Source organism: Dreissena polymorpha, chromosome 2 (genome assembly GCF_020536995.1).
Source record: "Dreissena polymorpha isolate Duluth1 chromosome 2, UMN_Dpol_1.0, whole genome shotgun sequence".
Lineage (NCBI taxonomy): Eukaryota > Metazoa > Mollusca > Bivalvia > Myida > Dreissenidae > Dreissena > Dreissena polymorpha.
The window spans coordinates 147167211-147192316 of NC_068356.1; the positions used below are offsets into that span (position 1 = coordinate 147167211).

At 36.7% G+C, this 25106-nt stretch overlaps 3 protein-coding genes across 3 annotated transcripts in view; 1 reads left to right on the plus strand and 2 right to left on the minus strand.

The window, feature by feature from the left end:
• The window catches only part of LOC127870171 (dipeptidyl peptidase 9-like), a 31421-nt gene extending 8906 nt beyond the window's left edge, over positions 1 to 22515 (plus strand). Inside the window, exons 7-17 of the mRNA XM_052412828.1 lie at positions 398 to 462; positions 1199 to 1269; positions 2154 to 2235; positions 3194 to 3320; positions 10588 to 10765; positions 12272 to 12383; positions 14137 to 14239; positions 15431 to 15480; positions 16420 to 16562; positions 20984 to 21095; positions 21974 to 22515. Coding sequence (XP_052268788.1) covers positions 398 to 462; positions 1199 to 1269; positions 2154 to 2235; positions 3194 to 3320; positions 10588 to 10765; positions 12272 to 12383; positions 14137 to 14239; positions 15431 to 15480; positions 16420 to 16562; positions 20984 to 21095; positions 21974 to 22066 — 1136 coding nt within the window. The 3' untranslated portion in view covers positions 22067 to 22515. The remainder of the gene's footprint in view (positions 1 to 397; positions 463 to 1198; positions 1270 to 2153; positions 2236 to 3193; positions 3321 to 10587; positions 10766 to 12271; positions 12384 to 14136; positions 14240 to 15430; positions 15481 to 16419; positions 16563 to 20983; positions 21096 to 21973) is intronic.
• The window catches only part of LOC127869366 (uncharacterized), a 262614-nt gene that overhangs the window by 221928 nt on the left and 15580 nt on the right, over positions 1 to 25106 (minus strand). The gene's annotated exons all lie outside the window — the stretch shown is intronic.
• LOC127869364 (uncharacterized) overlaps positions 1 to 25106 on the minus strand; it is a 198360-nt gene that overhangs the window by 114230 nt on the left and 59024 nt on the right. The gene's annotated exons all lie outside the window — the stretch shown is intronic.

Below are 25106 nucleotides of genomic sequence, written 5' to 3' on the forward strand. Positions count from 1 at the left end.
CTGTCTGTCCCTTTGACACTTATTTCCATGTTTTAACTGTCTGTCCCTTTGGCACTTATTTCCATGTTTTTACTCCCTGTCCCTTTGACACTTGTTTCCATGTGTTTACTCACTGTCCATTTAATACCTATATCAATATTTTTAGTGACCGACCCTTTAACCCATATTTCCATATTTTCAGTTACTGTCGCTGTAACACTTATTTCCATGTTTTCATTGACCGACCCTTTAACCCATATTTCCATGTTTTCAGTTACTGTCCCTGTAACACTTATTTCCATGTTTTCAGTGACTGACCCTTTAACCCATATTTTCCTATTTTCGGTGACTGCCCCTTAAACCCATATTTCCATGTTTTTGGTGACTGCCCCTTTAACCCATATTTCCATGTTTTCAGTGATGTCCTGTGAGAGTGAGGTCACACAGATCACCACTGGGGACTGGGAGGTGTCCTCTAAAGAGGTAGCAGTATCTTAAACCTGTATATATTTGAACCTGTCTTATAATTGGGTTATACTGTAAATCATTATTTTTCTTGGGAAATTGATTTTTCGTAGATTTTATGGGTTGAAAGATGTTTGAATTTCACCCACACAAAATGGAAAAATCACCAATGCAAATTTCTCATTTTTGTCCGAAATCCAAGAATTTACAGGAACAAAATTGTACATTTCCACGAAAAAGTTATTTTTGAACAACCAGGAAATTTCAAGCCGAAAAATGTTAATCATTTTACAGTGTCTAGTTAACTAATATATTCAAGTTGTGTTTTTATTTTGTGAACTCAAATTGGCTACTTGTTCACCTGTTGTTTTTTCTTCCTAGTGATTATTTTGAACAAGTCAATTTGAAAAAAGTCACCAATATTTGTTTACAAATCTTTTTCTGAAGAAGATTAAAATTTGCTTATGTTTTCATCTGTATGAGCGGTTTAATAATGCTAATTGGGTCATTGTCGATCTGAAATGGCTTAAAGTCACCCAGGGGTCACTAGAAGCCGATTCTTGTCACCCTAGGGTGACTTCAAGCCGATTCATGTCATCCTGGGGTGACATGAAGCCATTTCTAGTCACCCTGTCGGCTTGAAATCACCCCAGGAAGACATGAATCGGCTTCTAGTCACCCCCGGATGACTTCAAGCCATTTTAGGTCGACAATGACCCAATGAGCTTTAATTACCCCTCGTCTCTGTTTTCAGATATGGGTGGACGAAACACGAGGTCTGGTCTACTTCCTTGGACTAAAGGACACTCCACTTGAAACGCATCTGTATGTATTGGAATTTAAACAACCCAGTATAATATTTACAGCGTTGGAGTAACTTTCTTCGATTTTTTAAAAATGCAAAAAGAAAGTCAAAAAAGAGATCCTGCCTGCCCCTTGTTTAGCACGATGCTTTACCTTTAGTGATCCAAGGTCTCGCTTGTTATCTCCACCAGGACTGATATTCTAAAATGAAATCTGAGTTTCTATTTGGAACCACATGTTTTCAGCTTTTAAATTTATACAATATAAACCGTTATTATTATTATTAACAATAATTGTGTTCAAGGCATTTTAATTTCAATGGACATAAACACAACATAGCCTTTAGAGTTTTGTGAAAACATGCTCAAATTTAGTTTTGAAAATAATAAATGAAATATGTTGAATTCAATTTCTGTTATTTTAAGAATTGTAAATATTAGCCCCACTATTGGAAAACAGAGCTTACTGCATGTGCATAAAAGTAGGACCCATATAAGCCTGTGCAGTCCACCGTGGCATTTCCGGGATGATACCTTCCATTTTTGTGGTATTTTTTGTTTTTACACACCAGCATTAAATTCCGTTTTCCCAGAACGAGGCTAATATGAAATACAATGTGTCTTATTCTGTGAAAGCTGGTCATAATGCATGTGCGTAAAGTGTCGTCCCAGATTAGCCTGTGCAGTCTGCACAGGCTAATCAGGGACGACACTTTCCGCCTAAACTTGATTTTCGGTAAGGAGGGACTTCCTTAAAACTAAAAATACCATTAAAACGGAAAGTGTCGTCCCTGATTAGCCTGTGCGGACTGCACAGGCTAATCTGGGACGACACTTTACGCACATGAATTAAGCCCAGTTTTCTCAGAACAAGACACCAATAATCATTGTATTATTCCATGCCAGGTATGTAGTCTCCTACCAGACCCCGGGTCCTGTCTACAGACTCACTGAGCTTAGGTACACTCACAACGTCACACTGGATAAGGTGAGACAACACTTGCAAACATCACGAGTTATATGAGTCATGTGCTGGGAAAACTGGGCTAAATGCATGTTCAAAACTGTTATCCCAGATCAGCCTGTGCAGTCTTCAAAGGCTTATCCGCATTTATGGAAATCCAGTTGAGTGGAAAGTTTGGCCCCTGATAAGCCTAATCCGAGGACGACATTTTATGTACATGCATTAAGCCCAGTTTTCCCATTAGTTTTTAATAACTTGAGATATATTAAAATAATCCACATCGAGGATCAAACACTAGACCTCCTGATCACATGCCAATGCCATAGCTTACCAACTACGCCATCCTTACCTTCTTAGATAATGCATCATAATTGGTGGCATAGAAATATGTACAGTACAATAGACAGTGAAGTACTTGTTGATCTTGAGCTTTATCATATATTACATCATTAGCTCACCTGATTGCTCAGGTGAGCTTTTGTGACCGGTCTTTGTCCGTGGTATGTCTGTACGTCCGTCCGTAAACATTTGCTCGTAAACACTCTAGAGGTCACATTTCTTGTCCCATCTTCATGAAACTTGGTCAATAGGCAGTAAAGCACTTGTTGATCTTGAGCTTTATCATATATAACATCATTTATTATTCCTTCTGGAATGAATTAGAATGGGGTTTACTAGATTCATCATAGCTGTCTGTTAGTCCGTCTGCCCTTGTTGCAGTTCCCCCCAGCCGCGTGCACGCCCAGCCGTTCATCTGTCTATCAGTCTGTAAAGTCAAACTTGTCTGACCAAGTACTCCGACACATTTCAATGTTTATTTTTCCTTATTTTATAAAGTTGTTCAATTTTTGTTAGCCTTCTTTAAAGTTTTAAATTGAAATCATATAAAATGTGTATAACAGTACAATTACAATTCACTTCTTACTGCATCAAGTTGTTCCTCACTGCTTTAGTTATTGTTGCTGCTTATTGTCCCTTTCAGGCGTGCTCCATGTTTGTGACAGTGTTCAGCGCTGTGAACTCAGCTCCACAGTCTGCTCTATACAGAATAGAGATCTCACCCGAGTCTGTACAGACTCAACGCCTGGCCATTATCATGTCATCCACAGGTAAGTAGTCAGGGGCCTATAATTCAATGTATTGTTGTGTTTATTTTACGACTGCAACGATAAAACAACACATTACTCCATTTAACTAGTTTAATGAACCAATTCCAAAATATTTTGCCTTCCAATAAACATCACAAAAATGTAATAGAATGCACAAAGTATTCACTAACAGATCTCTTTAATATATTATACGAGTAAAAAGGAGTAAAAAGTGGGATATAAAAGGCCGCAGCGAAAAAACAGCCGGTGGTAACCACGAGCCCAACGAAAGATCGGCTACTCACTCGTGGAAACCTGTTACTTTGAAAATATACCTACCGGAGGTGGATGAGCACACGATAAAATTACAAAACGTGAAGTAACACCGTTATAGTAGCAACACCGCGTACCCAAAATAAAAAATGTTATTGCTCATCAAGCGACCGAACTAGGAAGAACCATATACTTTGCTGGGCTAAACCTAGTTCTACCAATCGCTTGACCATTGGATGCACTAAAACTTTTACTTGATCACTACACTTGTGATCACACTTTTTTCGCACTTGCGAATTACATACTTAATCGGACATTGATCACTACACTTGTGATCACACTTTTGCGCACTTGCGATAACACTTACTTGATCACTACACTTGTGATCTTTTACATACTTAATCGGACATTGATCACTACACTTGTGATCACACTTTTTGCGCACTTGCGATAACACTTACTTGATCACTACACTTGTGATCCAATACTTTTACTTGTACCTTTTACATACTTAATCGGACATTGATCACTACACTTGTGATCACACTTTTTCGCACTTGCGATACTATACTTAATCGGACATTGATCACTACACTTGTGATCACACTTTTTCGCACTTGCGATAATACTTTTACTTGATCACTACACTTGTGATCACTTTTATCGCCACACTTGTGATAATATTACTTGTACCTTTTTACAAACTTAATCGGACATTAAAATACAACTTTTCGCTCAGCCAGCGATTTGACACCTAAACGTTTTTTACCCTACGGTATTGCTACTATTTTTTATTTTGTTTAAGCTTAAACTTTAATAACTTGGAATTACCCGAAAGGACAAGGATGATAAACTACGCAAGTAGTCACAGAGTCCATTCAGATAAATGCGCATGCCCATCCGACCCCTGCAAACAGAATTTTCCGGCACTGCGACGGGAAGGCAAATGCAACAAGAAATATATGACAATAAAATTACCAGACATAATAACACATATAAAAAGGCTCATATGACAATAAAAAAGAAGACAGAATATAAAAAACGACGCCAAAGTGATGTTCGGATATGGAAGTGGCATCAAAAATTCCTGTGCACTTATATTAAACACGAGGCAGTTCATTGTTCACCGGCAGAATGCATGTGCTCTATATAAACGTGCGACAGTGCGTTTGTCCATTGTAGCATTCGATGAAGACAGTCCAAGCGCCGAGTCACGCTGTCCGCTGGAAAGCGCCCCAGTTGTACAAGACCAAGTTTGGCACCATCTCGATCGACTGTAAGGGGTGTGGCGTGGCCCCGGCACCAAAATGGGTGTGAATGTCTGCCATCAGATTTTAGGAGCCCGCCATGAGCCGGTGTACATGTACTGGAAATAGAGAACTTGCCGGCAGAATCGTATAGCTCAAATGTATAATCCATATATGTGCAAGATATGGTTTTTAATCGACTCTGAGCATCTTAAAATGTGGATGTCGGACCAGTCGAGATATTAATCAGGGTGCGGTGGGTGGGGTTTGTTTACGATCCGAACAAAAGCACAGGCAGTTTGCAAAAGGCGGAATGACGTAATATCACGTGGTACGGAAATGCGTAATTTCATTGTTTTAACGAACTCAACCAAAGCATTCCGTACATAACGTTACATCCGTAATCGTATCTATAGAAACCAGCAAACAACATTCGTTTCCGCGAAAATAAATATTATTAATTTATATTCAGAAATTAATAAGTCTTATTTTACGACTGCAACGATAAAACAACACATTACTCCATTTAACTAGTTTAATGAACCAATTCCAAAATATTTTGCCTCCCAATAAACATCACAAAAATGTAATAGAATGCACAAAGTATTCACTAACAGATCTCTTTAATATATTATACGAGTAAAAAGGAGTAAAAAGTGGGATATAAAAGGCCGCAGCGAAAAAACAGCCGGTGGTAACCACGAGCCCAACGAAAGATCGGCTACTCACTCGTGGAAACCTGTTACTTTGAAAATATACCTACCGGAGGTGGATGAGCACACGATAAAATTACAAAACGTGAAGTAACACCGTTATAGTAGCAACACCGCGTACCCAAAATAAAAAATGTTATTGCTCATCAAGCGACCGAACTAGGAAGAACCATATACTTTGCTGGGCTAAACCTAGTTCTACCAATCGCTTGACCATTGGATGCACTAAAACTTTTACTTGATCACTACACTTGTGATCACACTTTTTTCGCACTTGCGAATTACATACTTAATCGGACATTGATCACTACACTTGTGATCACACTTTTGCGCACTTGCGATAACACTTACTTGATCACTACACTTGGGATCTTTTACATACTTAATCGGACATTGATCACTACACTTGTAATCACACTTTTTGCGCACTTGCGATAACACTTACTTGATCACTACACTTGTGATCCAATACTTTTACTTGTACCTTTTACATACTTAATCGGACATTGATCACTACACTTGTGATCACACTTTTTCGCACTTGCGATAATACTTTTACTTGATCACTACACTTGTGATCACTTTTATCGCCACGCTTGTGATAATATTACTTGTACCTTTTTACAAACTTAATCGGACATTAAAATACAACTTATCGCTCAGCCAGCGATTTGACACCTAAACGTTTTTTACCCTACGGTATTGCTACTATTGTTTATTTTGTTTAAGCTTAAACTTTAATAACTTGGAATTACCCGAAAGGACAAGGATGATAAACTACGCAAGTAGTCACAGAGTCCATTCAGATAAATGTATAAATGCGCATGCCCATCCGACCCCCGGCAATCAGAATTTTCCGCCACAATAAATTTCATAAATTTATCCCCCACAAATTCTGGATTAGCCCTTTAACAGAACTTTAAGATGACGTCGCGAATGCAATCCAAATACGATTCGAGGCCAATATCCGACAGATGCACACCATCGCTCCGAAAAAAAAAAAAAAAAAAAAAAAAAAAAAACACCTGGCGTCGCGGAATCGATCGGCCCCGACACTATTTCGTGCTTGGTAAACTTTTTCGCGCGCAGCCGACCCCAGCGATTGATGTGCGATCACACTTTTACTTATCATACTTTTACTTGATCGCTACACTTGCGATCATACCACTTTTTATACCAATGGTCACTTGACCATTACACACTTTTTAACTCGGACATTTAGTACCAATGGTCACTTGACAATTAACACGCTTTACCAATGGTCACTTGACCATTACGCACTTTTTAACTTGGACATTAAATACCAATGGTCACTTGACCATTACACACTTTTTAACTGGGACATTTAATACCACGGACATTTAGTACCTATGGTCACTTGACCATTACACGCTTTTTAACTCGGACATAACTCGGACATTTAATACATCTCGTACATTTAATACCAATAAGCGCACTATTTCGTGCTTGGTAAACTTTTCAGCGCGCAGCCGACCCCAGCGATTGATCTGCGATCACACTTTTACTTATCACACTTTTACTTGATCGCTACACTTGCGATCATACCACTTTTTATACCAATGGTCACTTGACCATTACACACTTTTTAACACGGACATTTAGTACCAATGGTCACTTGACAATTAACACGCTTTACCAATGGTCACTTGACCATTACGCACTTTTTAACTCGGACATTAAATACCAATGGTCACTTGACCATTACACACTTTTTAACTCGGACATTTAATACCACGGACATGTAATACCAATGGTCACTTGACTATTACACACTTTTTAACTCGGACATAACTCGGACATTTAATACATCTAGGACATTTAATACCAATAAGCGCTTTACAAGTTTTTTCCCTGCTGCATTGCTACTATTTTTAAAGCCTAACCTTTAAATTAGGTTGATATACTACGCCTGAAACCCAGAGTCCATTCGAGCCAATGTGTTGATTCATAGTCGCTAAGGTTATGGACCGACTTTATGGGGTCGTACTGCGAGGTAGTCTGTAAACGACCGAACTGGACACAGCGCAGACTCCGGCTCGTATGGGATCCTAATTGTGACCGGAATACCGCGCTGATTTGTTTTATGTTTCCTGAGTGTGACCAGTATGGCGTGTTTATCCCCCGTGACCATAACGTCGGCTATTTGCAACTGATAACTGTATGTTGCTACCAATTCACTGACTCGGAACGGACCGAAATATGCCAGAGTAAACATAGCATTGAATAGTGAGCGCTCGAAGTCATTATAACACACCTTTGCTAATTGCGAGATAATAACCGTCAAGACCTTGCGAGTGATTGGTGCCCGCGTATCAACCGTTTGTCGCGAGCGAGAACAGCCCTGAAGCATTTTCTAAACTACAAAAAATGTTACTTATATCGTACTAGCCCATGTATTTATGAATATAACTCAATCCAGAAATGTAGCTCTTGATAGATTTAGGTGATAGACCCTTTTCAAAACAATAGGCTACAAAGAGAACAACATGTTGTTGATCCGCGGGCCAATTGTTGTTCAGACTATATGCAGATCGATAATTGTTGAACATAATCTTTTTATTTTTTAAATCCTCGCCCAGAGAAACAGTGCAACTACAATTGGAAATAATTCGAGAACAGTTATGTCACTAGTTACGCCCTTTTGCCGCCATAAATTAGGCCAACGAGCGTTACACCAGTGACCTTTAAAATAAATCCCAAAAAACCGAAACCAGACCCGCCAGCACTATCTGTAAACAATTCAGTGCCAACATTGAATATCAAGTATCGGTCATGGAAAACCGACACGCCGTTGTAATCGCGCAAAATGTCAACCACATTTCGAGGTCTTGCCTAACAGCACGTGTTATACGTATGCGGTGGAATGCTTTTGTTATGTCACAGGTGGTGTTAATTAATCAAAACGGGCGGCCGACTGGGATTGCCCTGCACACGAAGTTAAGAGACCTTATTAACGATTGCACTTGCTTTAGGTTATTTTATTTTAACTTTTTTTTGTTTCTGCACGATGGTGTGAATTTTTTTCCCGTAATTCAACGATTTTTTATTTAAGAATTCGGACTACTAGTTCCGCCGAATCTTATTCTAAGCCTGAGAACACGATTATTTCCGTGGGCCTATCTGTATTCTCCGTGGCTAACGGCACGTTTAGCTCGTGCATGCAATTGATAAACGAATCCATCACCTTGCGGCAACCTAGCTCAGATTTATCGCCACCCAGAAAAACGTCTAAATAGTGTATAAGCTTGCCCGATGACATTTTACTCTTAACGCAGAATTCAAGGAATGAGGAAAACTGTTCAAATGTTTTGCAACTGACCGAAGCTCCGAATGGTAATGCTTTTTCCACATAAAAACATACCATTAAACTGTATGCCCAGTATTTCGAAATCTTCTCGCCGAACTTGGAGTAGGCGGGATGCAATCTTAAGATCCATTTTGAAAAGTTTACAGTGTCGCCCTAAATCTTGAACCATGTGAACCGCCTCATCGAAATTTGTGTACTGAGCGGATGAGTATTTTTTTATCAATGAAGTCATTAACCGAGTTACCCTCTGGAAAAGAAAGGTGATGAATCATCTTAAATTCACCTGGTGTCTTTTTTGGCACCAAGCCAACTGGGAAACCATGAAATTAGAAAAAGGTTGTTCGCTGAAAGGCCCAGCCAACCTCCCCGCCAAAATCTCCTTATTTATCTTATCTTTAATTATTTCAGCATTTGCGATTGCAGACTTTAATTTTTTACTAAATCTACTGACTCTGTGTCCGTTATAATGCATTGAAAACCCATTTGTAAAAAAACATTTAAAAGGTCATTTCGATCTGTAAAATTATACGATGTTAAATATTCACGTAATATTTTGCTATTCACCGGCGATGGTCGAGATTAAAAAGGTCATTACAGGGAAAGTTAATGCAAAATCTCCTGCACTTTATCGCGTCGCGTGCTATGGTAGATTGACGCATAAATCAAGAAAGCGTCCGACCACCGTTCGATGTTATGAATTTTATCCCTACACTCCTTAGGGCGCTGTTCAAGAGTGCCCTCTGCCAAAAGTTGCAAAACACTACCGTTACAAAAAGCGGATAATTCGAAGGCACCTTTTAACAGTAAAGCCAAATTGACATATTCGCCTCTAGAAATTTGTTGTTTCAATGCCGCTGGCACGTGCGCAGCCAAGTCATCGTTTGATAAGCGCGTTAATTCCTGACAACTATATGATGTTTTGACCTTGATTAATAGCCGAAGCAATAGATTGAACTTGTGTATTTTCGATTACCGGGAAACTTAGAGTTGATTCCCCGCTAACACCGCACCCCTCAACGTTACGTGTATTAATAGGAGGAACGATTTTAGATGCCCTTAGATCTATTATCTTCTCAAAATCAATAAAGCCTCTACCTGGGTCCGGTTGTAAGAGCCGGGTATCGTCCTCACCAACCTCTTCCACATTTTCCGGTAATTTCCGCTTTGTTCCACGCGGCATTATTTCAGATGATTCGAGATTTAATTAAATTAAGTTTGTTTACGATCCGAACAAAAGCACAGGCAGTTTGCAAAAGGCGGAATGACGTAATATCACGTGGTACGGAAATGCGTAATTTCATTGTTTTAACGAACTCAACCAAAGCATTCCGTACATAACGTTACATCCGTAATCGTATCTATAGAAACCAGCAAACAACATTCGTTTCCGCGAAAATAAATATTATTAATTTATATTCAGAAATTAATTTAGTCTTATTATTTGAAACAATTTTATTTTGACTTCAAAAAGCACACAGGCTTATCAGGGCCAACAGTTTCTTCCTTAACTTGATTTTTGCTTAAAAGAGAATGATTTTGACAAAAACTTCCATGCATGCGGGTTGTGTCGTCCTTGATTAGCCTGTGTGTATTTCACAGGCTAAAGTGGGACAACAATTTATACACATGCATTAAGCCTCATTTTACAGGAGCAAGGCTTATTTTCATTATTGTCGTTAATTGCCTTCAGATGAAAACTTAAATGATTATTGTTAATTGTATTTTAGACTTCCCTGACTACAGCTACCCAGAGATGTTCAACTACAAGAGCAAGTCAGGCCACACAATGTATGGGATGTACTACCGGCCCCACAACTACCAGCAAGGGGTCAGGTACCCCACGGTGCTGTTTGTGTACGGGGGACCGCATGTACAGCTGGTGACCAACTCCTTCAAAGGGCTCAAGTAAGGAAACAGTGTGACTTTTTTAGGACTTGTAAAATATGATAGCAAGGTGCTTAAGTAAGGGAACAGTTTCACTTATATCGTATATAATATGAAAACAAGGGTCTAAAGTAAGGAAACATTTTGACTTGTACAGTATTTAATATGAAAACAAGGGTCTAAAGTAAGGAAACAGTTTGGCTTGTACAGTATTTAATATCAAAACAAGGGACTCTAGTGAGGAAAGAGATTGACTTGTACAGTATTTAATATCAAAACAATGGACTCAAGTGCGGAAACAGTTTCACTTGCATAGTATTTAATGTGAAAACAAGGGACTCAAATAAGGAAACAGTTTGACTTGTATCGTATATAATATGAAAACAAGGGACTCAAATCAGGAAACAGTTTGACTTGTATAGTATTTAATATGAAAACATGTGTCTAAAGTAAGGAAACAGTTTGACTTGTACAGTATTTAATAGGGACTCTAGTGAGGAGATTGACTTGTATAGTATTTAATATGAAAACAAGGGTAAGAAAACAGTTTGCCTTGTACAGTATTTAATATGAAAACAAGGGTCTAAAGTAAGGAAACAGTTTGACTTGTATAGTATTTAATATGAAACAAAGGGGCCTTAGTAAGGAAACAGTTTGACTTGTATATTATAAAATATGAAAACAAGGGGCTAAAGTAAGGAAACAGTTTGACTTGTACAGTATTTTATATGAAACAAAGGGGCTTAAGTAAGGTTACAGTTTGACTTGTATAGAATTTAATATGAAAACAAGGGACTCAAGTGAGGAAACAGATTGACTTGTATAGTATTTAATATGACAACAAGGGACTCAATAGAGGAAACAGATTGACTGGTATAGTATTTAATATGAAAACAAGGGACTCAAGTGAGGAAACAGTTTGACTGGTATAGTATTTAATATGAAAACAAGGGGTTAAAGTAAGGAAACAGTTTGACTTGTACAGTATTTTATATGAAACAAAGGGGCTTAAGTGAGGAAACAGATTGACTTGTATATTATTTTATATGAAAACAATGGACTGAAGTAAGGAAACAGTTGTACTTGTATAGTATGAGCCGTGTAATAAAATAATAGCTATGCGCTCCATTTTGTTTTCCCTGTAACTGCACAGGCTAATCTAGCAGGACACTTTATTCATAAGCATCAGCCCATTTTACTAGAGCAAGGTTCAAATATTTTTCTATTTCAGGCATGTACGACTGCGCACACTGGCTGCGGAAGGTTTTGCTGTTGTCATTATTGATGGTAGAGGCTCTATTTCAGGCATGTACGACTGCACACACTGGCTGCGGAAGGTTTTGCTGGTGTCATTATTGATGGTAGAGGCTCTATTTCAGGCATGTACGACTGCACACACTGGCTGCGGAAGGTTTTGCTGGTGTCATTATTGATGGTAGAGGCTCTATTTCAGGCATGTACGACTGCACACACTGGCTGCGGAAGGTTTTGCTGGTGTCATTATTGATGGTAGAGGCTCTATTTCAGGCATGTACGACTGCACACACTGGCTGCGGAAGGTTTTGCTGTTGTCATTATTGATGGTAGAGGCTCGTGTAGTCGAGGGATCAAGTTTGAAAGCCATATTAAAAACAGACTGGTATGTAACCAATTCGATTAGAGGTACTGGAAACTCATTATTCTTGGGACATACATTTTTGTTGGTTTGGTGGGTTAACCAATCAATGAATTAAACCAAATCACAAGAATTTAACACAATCACATGAATATAACACAATCACATGAATTTAACACAATCACACAGTTTAACACAATCCCATGAATTTAACACAATCACACGAATTTCACATAATCACATGAATTTAATACAATCACATGAAACACAACACATTAATTTAACACAATCACATTGGAAAATAACGTATATGCAATCACATGAATTTAACACAATCACATGAATTTAACACAACAAATGAATTTTACACAATCACATGAATTTAACACAATCACATGAATTTATCACAAACACATTGGAAAATGACTTATACGCATTTTCCTTTTTTTTCTCAACATAAAAAATACGCAAATGTACGTGTGCACCAAAATGTCAATTTTTGAAAAAAAAACTCAAAATTTCATGCAAACGAATATAAATGATATTACTGTATTTGTAGTTATTTTCAGAGATACTGCTGAACTGCGTTATCTCTGATTAACAAGGGCATGGTACCGGATATGTCAAAGTGAACAAAAGTACCCCATCTTCCCACATTTAGATACACTAAATATGTTTGCTTTGAAGTTTTAACTTGCATTATCATTTATGTTGATGTGGTTTTATTTGAACCTAATTACTCATTGGTTTTGCTCATTGTAAGTATTCATGATTGCTTTTTTATATAATGATAAGTATAGTAATCAAATTACTCTTGAAAAGTGTAAAAGTGTAGATTTTGATATGTCTAAGTATGGATGTCTCAAAATCATTTGTTAACCGAGATAACAACATCAAGCTGGGGTCTTGGATTTTGAGATAGTTAAGCTGGAGTCTTGGACTTTTAAATAATTAAGTTCCACTAAAGTGATGGACTTTTAAGATAACACATTTTTGCTAATATCTTGCACTTTGAGATAATGAAGTTCAGTGGGAGTCATAGACTTTGAGATAATGAAGTTCAGCTGGAGTCTTAAATCCTTAGATAATGAAGTTCAGCTGGAGTCTTGGACTGAGATAATGAAGTTCAGCTGGGGTCTTGGACTGAGATAATGAAGTGCAGCTGGAGTCTTGGACTGAGAAAATGAAGTTCAGCTGGAGTCTTGCACTGAGATAATGAACTGCAGCTGGTGTCTTGCACTTTGAGATAATGAAGTTCAGCTGGAGTGTTGGACTAATATAACAAAGTGCAGTTGGAGTCTTGGACTTTGAGATAATGAAGTTCAGCTGGAGTCTTGGACTTTGAAATAACGAAGTGCAGCTGGAGTGTTGAACTTTGAGATTACACATTTCAGTTAGAGGCTTGGGATTTGTAGAGAAGCTTGTGACGTGGGTATACTTAAGTGCATCTGCAATTTGGAAGCCTAACAACTAACAGCCTGTAACTGTATGTTGGATTTCAATGCTTAATATAGATGAAATACAGATGAAAGGCCAACAGTTTCTCAAGGCTCATTTTGACTGATGTTCATCTTATGTTAAGATTTAAGTATGATCATTATGAATCCTGGCCCCAGTCTGGTGTCTGACCTCAGAGTACTACAGAAACTCAGCTAAATGGCTTGCATATAATACAGACTGACGTCAACTTAAGGTTGCATAATCAAGATCATGACTACTGTGTGTTGCCATGGTCACCATGTGTGTTATCATGGTCACTGTGTGTTCATCGTTTCAGGGCACTACAGAGATAGAGGATCAAGTGGAGGTTTTACAGTGGCTGGCATCACATGTAGATTTTATAGACGAAGATAGGATAGCAATACACGGATGGTCTTACGGTATGTTGCCTCACTGTTAGCAATACACGGATGGTCTTATGCTTTGTTGCCTCACTGTTAGCAATACACGGATGGTCTTACGCTATGTTGATGAGCTGTTCTTATGTCTTGACTTCATTGGTTTTCATCTCTATATAGGACTAAAAATATGTTGAGTTCCATTTACTGGACTTAAGCAATTCTCTATGTCATTGGTTCGAATATATTGCACTTATATTTATTTATTTTTTACAAAATGCAACTATTGAAAACCTATAAGCAAACTAAATAAAAAACGGTCAAACTCAATAAGTACTAGAGTTTGTCATTTTGAATTGTACGTTGGTTAAATTAAAAACATTAATATGTTTGGCAGAAGTGTCTCTATACAGTTAGTACTTTAATCCGGATACCCCCGAAACATGTTTGTATGATCAATAATTATGGTACTGATTGATGCACAATCCCGCCTATTAAATATGTTATATTTAACCAGACTTTATAGAGTTTTGTTTAAGCTGCTTAGTCCTGTTTGAAGTGTTGGGGTTGAAATAAAAACTGTATCATAGGTAAAGCAAGCGTTTCTAATACAATATGGAATGAAATGCAAAGAAAATACAATTAAGGCACAAATGACCATAAACCATTCCTACAAAATTAATTTGCGTTTTTGGAATTACATCTATTTCGGAAGTTTCTGGATTTAGGTACTCTATTGTTGTTATTAACAACAGGGTACAGATCTTTGTTTAATGCATTGTTCATTTACTGTTAGTTGTCAGTTTCCACTAATATTTTGACAGAAGCTTAGCATTAAACACAACTTCCCTTGTCTTACTTCTTTAATGTTTTGTTCAATTCAGTGATCTGCAGCAATTTGTTACAAAAACAGCAAATTTATCTTCATTTAGGTACTTCTCTAGTGTTAAAATCTTACCTACTGGGACTGTCTTGTTTCAGATTTTGTTTTCAATATGAGTCTTGCTATGGGAAAATGGGTCTTAATGCATGTGCATAAATTGTCTGCCCATTAAGGGCACTGATTTTTGTTGTTAAGAAGCGACTTCCTTTAAATCAAAAATTATACAAAAGCAGAAAGTGTCTTCCCTTATTAGTCAATGCAGTATTTAAGTTGGCCAATAAATGAAGATGATATCTTCTTATATCAGTCATTGCCATACACAATAACAGTGTTGCTTACATTCCTTCCAGGTGGCTACCTCTCCTTAATGGGTCTGGCTCAGAGGCCAGATATATTCAAGGTGAGTGCTGTAACTATGTTGACATTAACTATCATTTTGGAGTTAGTATACCAATGAAGTGAGTGAGCTATTAAATCAAATCTTCTATATTTATGAAACAATTCATTAAGTTGTGTAATGCAGGCTTAATTTTGCCCTAAATCAATGTAAAACCTCTTCATACATCACTTTATAAATCATTGAATACATCACTTTGTATATCACTGCATATATCAGTTTATACATCCCTTTATTTATCATTGAATACATCACTGTATACAGCACTTTGTATAACACTCTATAATCCCTTTGTACATACCTTAATACATCACTTTGTGAATCACTTTATACATCATTTGATACCTTCTTTTATACATCACTCTATGCAAAACTCCATACAACAGTTTATAGATCACTTTATGTATCACTGTTTACATCACTTGATGATCACTCTATGTATCTCTTCATAACATATACTAAATAAATCATATCACTTTATGTTGTGATAATTCTTTATGTTTATAATACTATTTTTGTTTCATGTCATCTTGCATGAGATTGGAAATTCTTGAAAATATTGGTAGCCATTACTTTACTATAAGTATTATGTTTTAATTATTTGTCTGTTAATGGAGCATATTTGAATACTGAATAATTAAATGTATATGGGCCTCATTCTGGGAAAATGTGGCTTAATACATATGAGTAAATTGTCGTCTAAGAATAGCCTGTACAGTACCCACAAGCTTATCAAGGACAATTTCTGCTTGTATAGTTTTTTGTTTTAAAGGAAGTCTCTTCTTAGCGTAAATCCAATTTAGGCGGACTGCACAGGCTAATCTGGGACGACACTTTACACACATGCATTGAGCTCTTTTTTATTAGAGTGACGCTATATTATATACATATTATACAGGTATTAACCAATGGGCTGTTCAATTTGATGTTTGTATGCCACAGGTGTCTATAGCGGGTGCCCCGGTTGTAGACTGGCACCTGTACGACACTGGATACACGGAGCGGTACATGGACCTGCCCACTAACAACCTGTATGGGTATCACCGTGGCAACGTGCTCACATATGTAGACAGCTTACCGGAAGAGTATGTACTGCTGTGATTAAGATAGACATAAAATCTGCACACACACACACAAATATGTTTGCGTTTTTATGACAATTCGACCCAACTTAAGAAGTGAACATTATGAAAATGGAAAACATGTGTACCTTTTTTATACCTCCCGACTTATGAGCCGGTAGAAGAATGACTAAAGTTTTACAATAGTGTAAACTCTTGATAAGGTTGTAGGATGTTCGTCCGTTTCTTTACCAGTAAACACAAGGCTTGTGTTTCTTAAGAATAAACGATACAAAAATTTATCATACCACCGCATTGATATCTGCCTGATATAACTTTGCCTGATATATTTTTTTACATCATGGTCAACAGGAAGTATCAGTCATGTGTGGAGGATGGTCATATTACTCGGAATCAAGTATAAAGTAATGATTTTTAGTAAAATCTAATCAGATCCAACATAACAAACAATTTTATACCAAGATGTAATATATTTTAAACACAAAATGCAACAAAAACAGCAAAAAAAAAACCATGTTTTACAAATATTAAGCGCGCTCTCCTGACGTCATTATTAACACGTCAAACGACAATTAAAAGTCATATTCTATCCTGCTAAAACTGCAGTTTTTTTAGCAATTTATTCATTATTTCTTTAAAATCGGGGACGTTGAGATATGATAAACAGAAAAACAGGTTACTGCCTGATCTTTTTGTAATGTATCAGGCTCGGCAGTAATAAAACAACGTCTCGGCAAGCCTCGCCGTTATATAAAGATCAGGCAGTAACCTGTTATTCTCTATACACCATACCTGTTTGCTGATACCGGCCTGATACAAAGGTGTCTGGTATAATTATGTATATCAGGTCAGTTGTGGGTTATATCAGTCAATGTTTTGATCTGAATCAAATATAAAGTATTTACGTATTTGTAGAAATAAATCGGTTTCAACAATGCAAACAATTTCATACAGAGATTTAGGATATTTTATACTCAAACGTCATGAAGCATATTCATCATTGCCAAAAACTGTTGTAGCGATTATATTTCAATACTTTTTTATAACTTTGTGCGTAGAGGTATGATAAACAGAAAAGCAGGTTTCTTCCCTTTTGTTTTGTGATACAACAGGATAAGAATTAATTATAAGCCCCACCTGATGTATAAGACAACGATAGCTTGTTATTCTCTATGTCTCATACTAGTTACTCAATTTCTGACATAATTTCATAAAATAGAAATCCAACGGCATCCCATTTCCCATCTTATGTTCACATGTATCTTTGATAACATACTAGTGCATGTTGTTCTGTGAGAATCGTCTACTCATCGTTCATGTCATCAGTGAAAATCGTCTACTGATTGTTCATGTTTTTCAGTGAGAATCGTCTACTGATCGTTCATGTTTTCAGTGAGAATCGTTTATTGATCGTTCATGTTTTCATTGAAAATCGTCTACTGATAGTTCATGTTTTTAATGAGAATCGTCTATTGATCGTTCATGTTTTCACTAAGAATCGTCTACTCATCGTTCATGTTCTCAGTGAAAATCGTCTACTGATTGTTCATGATTACAGCAAGAATCGTCTACTGATCTTTCATGTTTTCGGTGAGAATCGTCTACTGATTGTTTATGTTTTCATTGAGAATTGTCTACTGATTGTTCAAACAAGGCAAACAATTTTATTTCTAAGATGTAGTATATGTTATACTCTAACGTCATGAAACATATTCATGACTGCCAAAACTGAAAAGTCGTAGCGATCATATTATATTATTTATTAATAATTGTCTGCGTAGAGGTATGATAAACAGGAAAGCAGGTTACTACCCTTTTCTTGTGTGATATAATAGGACAAGAATTGATTCTAAGCCCCACGTGATGTATTACACAACGATAGCCTATTATTCTCTATATCTCGTACTAAGGGACTCAATTTCTGACATTATTACATAAAATAGAAATACAACTGCATCCCATTTCCCATCTTATGTACACATGTATCTTTGATAACATACTCAGGCCCGTACCCAGGCCTTGGGCCAAGGGGCCCGGGCCCCCCCAGCTGGCTGTCGAACTATGATTTTTTTTTAATAAAGGACCCACAGTACACTTTCCCTCAATACAAAATAGCAGCTATGTGTTATTGTCCCTGATAAACAAGGGGATTAGCGCTCGCGAATGGAGAAAAGCCCCTAGGCAATGTTTTCTTATCGCCTTGTACACACATCCCCGATCAGTCCCCCATTGTGATCATGAATGCTTCATCTATCGATGGTTGATGTAATATGTATTTTGATTAGTCAAGGAAAGAATATCAGTGAATGGAAGCAACTGCAGGAGGTCGTAGACTATGGTCTGATAATTGCTGACGCAGGTTTTTTTTCCTTCTTTGAGAAGGCCCTTTCCCCTAGACGCATTTTTCCCCTCTTAAAGTTTGATTTTTTAAAAACCTTTTATTGGGAATTTTAAGGTCCCAATTGGGAATAATATATACTTTTTTACATTGGGAATTGGGCCCTGAATTTGAACGGGAACAACAACACTGACAAAGGTATTACAACTGAGTATTTATATTGTTTGAAATGAAATCACTGAAAAAGACTACGAAGAGATAGTTAACATGTTTGTTGAAAAGAAAAACAGATTCATAAATGTGCCGAGCAACAGATAATAATTTGGCATAATTCTGTATTTAAAATAATTGAGTACCGAGAATTGAGTAATGTCAAGCTATTAATGGTTCATTGGTAAAAAAAAAAGGAAAAATGAAACAAAAAATCGATCTCATTATATTAGTTAACCTGATCCAGTGTAGAAAAATATTGTATAATAAATTATCTGTTGCATTGAATTTGTTTAAAAACAGTTAAATATGTGTTATTGATTATTTAAGACTTTCATTATTTCCCCCAAAAATTAGGCGTTTCGCGCAATTTTTTCCCTTAAAAAAGGCAAGGTCTTTTCAAAAAATCAGATTAAAAAAACTGTGACATTATTGATTTGTGAAAAGAATGGTGGAAGCAATTAGAAAGTTGATATGGATAATCGTCATTAGTTTAAACCTGTACGTTTCAGAAATCTAAAGCTTTTAATATTGGTGTGAATTCACACCAATATGTAAAGCTTAAAGCTTAAGATTTCCGAAATGTGCTGATTTACTTGTTATATTCTATACATTTATATCACAAAATACGGTTTTTATAAGCATTATAATTCACCTTGCAAAGTGCCATATTAAAAAAAAAGTATATATACATGTATATGGAGGGGGGACCCCTTCCAAACCCTCCCCGGATGGGCCCCCCAGTAAAAAAATCCTGGATACGGCCCTGCATACTAGTGCATGTTTTCAGTGAGAATTATCTACTAATCGTTTATGTTTTCACTGAGAATCGTCTACTGATCGTTCATATTTTCAGTGAGAACCGTCTACTGATCATTCATGTTTTCAGCGAGAATCGTCTAATGATTGTTCATGTTTTCAGTGAGAATCGTATACTAATCGTTCATGTTTTCAGTGAGAATCGTATACTGATCGTTCATGTTTTCAGTATGAATCGTCTACTGATCGTTCATGTTTTCAGTGAGAATCGTATACTTTTCATTCATATTGTCAGTGAAAATCATCTACTGATCGTTCATGTTTCCACTGAGAATCGTCTACTGACCGTTCATATTTTCAGTGAGAACCGTCTACTGATCATTCATGTTTTCAGCGAGAATCGTCTAATGATTGTTCATGTTTTCAGTGAGAATCGTATACTGATCGTTCATGTTTTCAGTGAGAACCGTCTACTGATCGTTCATGTTTTCAGTATGAATCGTCTACTGATCGTTCATGTTTTCAGTGAGAATCGTATACTTTTCATTCATATTGTCAGTGAAAATCATCTACTGATCGTTCATGTTTCCAGTGAGAATCGTCTACTGATAATTCTTGTTTTCAATGAGAATCGTCTACTGATCGTTCATGTTTTCATTGAGAATTGTCTACTGATTGTTCATGTTTTCAGTGAGAATCATCTACTGATCGTTCATGTTTCCAGTGAGAATCATCTACTGATCGTTCATGTTTTCAGTGAGAATCGTCTACTGATTGATCATGTTTTCATTGAGAATTGCCTACTGATCGATCATGTTTTCAGTGAGAATGGTCTACTGATTGTTCATGTTTTCAGTGAGAATCATCTACTGATCGTTCATGTTTTCAGTGATAATCATCTACTGATCGTTCATGTTTTCAGTTAGAATCGTCTACTGATTGTTCATGTTTTCATTGAGAATTGTCTACTGATTGTTCATGTTTTCAATGAGAATCGTCTAGTAATCGTTCATGTTTCAAGTGATAATCATCTACTGATTGTGCACGTTTTCAGAGAATCATCTACTGATCGTTCATGTTTTCAGTGAGAATCATCTACTGATGTTCATGTTTTCAGTGAGAATCGTCTACTGATCGTGCATGGTCTGATGGATGAAAATGTCCACTTCCTACACACAAGCAAACTGGTGAACGCTCTCGTGAAGGCCTGCAAACCACACACTCTACAGGTGAGTGGCAGGGGTCAGTTGTCATGGAGGAGTGAAAATAGTCTTTAGTTGTCAATTAGCTCACAAGTACGGTCATAAGTGGTCATATAGCTCACTAGTTAAGTCTTACCTTATAAAATGACTCATTTGTACTGTTACGTTTTGTAAGCACTCAACAGGTTGAGTGGTCAGAAATTAAACAGTTACAACAGAAGCATTCTGAAGTACTCTGTCGTTAAGTGGTACAAAAGCTTTATATTTTTCTCATTTTAACTATTTATTTCTCATAAACAACTCTATAGTATTATTTTATGTTTGTTGTGTTATTTTGCTCCTTTATAAACATTAGCCTTTTAAGTTTGTTATCTCCAATAAAAGTTTAAAAAAAAACACCATTAAATTTATTCATTTGACAACAGTTGGTTGTTATAAAAACAATAAGTAACATTTATAGGTGTAAGACAATATCAATGTTGATAATAAGTTTAGACTTAAGTTGTAGGGACCAAGGAAGTCATGATTGTGTTATGCTTTCCACGGCAATGCCCGTATCTATTAAGTCCATTTTTTGCAAAAACTGGTTAAAATGTGTTTAACCAACTTCATTTCATGTCAGCCATATATTTGTTCCGCAATCTGTTAAAACAGGGCTTAATACACATGCATAAAGTATTTCCCAGAATAACCTGTGCATTATGCAAAGGCTAATCTGGAACTATTATTTCCGATGTTATGGAATTTTTCGTTTAAAGGAACTCTATTCAAAACAAAAATCCAGTCTATGTGGACAGTGTCTTCCCTGATTAGACTATGCGGACTGAACAGGCTAACCTGGGACGACACTTTACCCACATTCATTATTGCGGCTTTCCCAGAGCAAGGCTCATTGTATATTTCAGTTGTATCCCAATGAGAGACATGGTATCAGAAGTCATGAGGCGTCTGAACACTACCGTGTCCTGGTGCTTAACTTCCTAAAACACAACCTGTGATATGTTCACATAACTTAGGAGAGTAGTCTTCGATACACAGTACAGAACACTCAGAGTGGTGATGGAAACCTTTGGTACAACATGAAAAAAAAACAAGTTGTCATGGATACACAGTTCAGAACACTTCATGCACAGTACAGAGTGTGATAAACAGAGTAGTTAATGAAACTCTTACAGTTGTCTTGGTTACTGTAAGAGTAGATTTAGAAACTTCTTACAGGAAAAAAACACTGTGTTTCAAATGGGATCTGTACTATGCAGTCATCGTGTGTCACTGATACAACAACATTAAAACCAGTACAATTCACACTGTCTCACATTCAGCTTTAGACTGTTAACTGATTTGTACCGTTCATTAATAATTGGGCCGTGTTCTGTAAAAAAGGGGTTTAATGCATGTGCGTAAAATAACTATCCAGATAAGCCTGTGCAGTCTGCACAGGCTAATCAGGGACGACACTCCCAACAAAACTTGATTTTTGCTAAGGAGAGACTTTCTTTAAACGAAAAATATAAAAGCAGAAAGTTCCTTCCCTGATTAGCCTGTGCAGACTGTAAAGTCTTGGACAGCACTTTACACACATGCATTAAACCCCTTGGTCACAGAGCACAGTCATGTATATTGGGTAAACACATGCATTAAACCCCTTTGTCACAGAGCACAGTCATGTATATTGGGTAAACACATGCATTAAACCCCTTTGTCACAGAGCACAGTCATGTATATTGGGTAAACACATGCTAATTAATTTATTAAATGCAATGATATATTGAATGCGTGTACTTATAAATAAGACACAATTTTGTTGGTTTTTATGTTGATTTGGTAAAATCAAGATATTTATTTATTATCATACATTGGTGTTGATTTTACCAACTTATTGTATCTAATGTTGGCACCTTTTTTAGCAATGAGATTTTTAGTTGAATATGTTATAAGTTGTAAATATGTCTGAGAGATTGGTTTAGTTTTACTTGTTCAGTACCGTAGTGGGGTACATAAATAAATAAAAGCTATCAACTTGATGGTGGATACATATGTTTGTGGTAGTGGTATTAGAATATAGCTGTCGCTTTGTCTGATTGCCTGAATACCGGTACTATTTTGTCTGCTTGTTTGTCTGATAACATATGATATGAAATGAAAAGGTGACAACCATACATTTTCTATTAATACTTCTGAATATACAAATAGAGAATGTACGGTTGATACTACGATATCTAAGAAACCACGATTGCTGCATGTATAAATAGTGAATGTTAGGTTGATACTACGATATCTAAGAACCCACGATTGCTGGATGTATAAATTGAGAATGTAAGGTTGATATTGCGATATCTAAGAAACCACGATTGCTGGATGTATAAATTGAACATGTAAGGTTGATATTGCGATATCTAAGAAACCACGTTTGCTGCATGTATAAATAGTGAATGTTTGGTTGATATTGCGGTATCTAACAACCCACGATTGCTGGATGTATAAATAGAGAATGTAAGGTTGATATTGCGATGAATCCTGGACAATCGCTCATACGCTAAATTTGACAGGGCAGACAGGCGCTCCTACGATGTTTTGGCAGGACGGACAGTCGCTCCTACGATGTTTTTACAGGGCGGACAGTCGCTCCTACATTATTTAATATCTAAGAACCCACGATTGCTGGATGTATAAATTGAGGATGTAAGGTTGCTGGATGTATGACTACAGAATGTAATGTTGATAGTGGGATATCTAAGAACCCACGATTTATTGATGTATAAATAAATAATGAACGGTTGCTATTTCGATATCTAGGAACACAAATTTACTGGATGTATAAATAGAGAATGTAAGATTGCTATTAAGATATCTATAAAACCACGATTGTTTGATGTATATAAAGAGAATGTAAGGTTGAAGAACCAAAGATTGGTGGTTGTATAAATAGAAAATTTAAGGTTGATAATGTGATATCTAAGAACCGACTTGATAAGTCAAAACTGTTAAAAAGCAACGAACCCGCTACCGAGAAAGCCATATGGTTTGACCATCATGGTAAAAGGCTTGACTAAACATTAGAGGATCGTGGGCTCGATTCCCGTCCCGGTGTGTTGTGATTGTCATTGACATTATTTGTACGTCCATTCTTCCCTGACCTGTGATTCATGTAGGGCAGTGTTCAAATTTCTTGCGTAAGTATTTGCACTTAGAAGTAATAAACCAACTTACACAGGACACGTGTAAACAGTTTAACAGACCGCTGTGATCGGAATGAAATATTTTTGAACACGGCGGAAAATTCTTACAAACAAAAACAAACTAACAAACAAATCCATGGTATGCTTATGACCATGTTTGACCTTCGACCTTGTGGCGTGTGTCTTTAACGCAATTCTACGAACAAAAGTATGACCAGAACCTCTACACGATGTTTTTAAGATTATTTTCTCAGATGTACAATATGTGTTGGGGTCACCGCCTTGGACGGTAAATACACAACGTAGAGAAACTGTCACATCATACACTAAAGTAAATAAACATTTAACACAAATATTTAGCATCGCAATTCATATAAATGGATTAAACGACATCTATTAAATTAATGTAGTTGAATTACTCAAATGTTGAATATTCATCATAACGACAGAAATGCACGGAACACCATGTATTAAATATAGGGATGCAAGCGGTTACACAAATCATTAACCGGTTAACCTGTTTCCGGAACCGGTTAACCGAAATTCCTTTAGTGGTTGAAATGTTTAAGTTTACGTAAATAATGTCATACCTCTTGTACCTCTACTCTAGGGAAGTAATTTGAGATCGCTTGTGTTGATAACATGTCTGTTTCTTAGTAGCATGTATTGTTACATTTATTTTAATAATTTTGTAAATGTTTGTTATATATTGTTTTTATTTTTCCTACGTGAAAGAATATGAGTATTTTATTAAAGAATTACACAATATTCTTTTACGTGTCATTACCTTATTTTTAGTTGGGTCGCTTACATTACGTTCGCGTCGTATCGTTCACAAATGGTATGTTTCTTTGTGTAT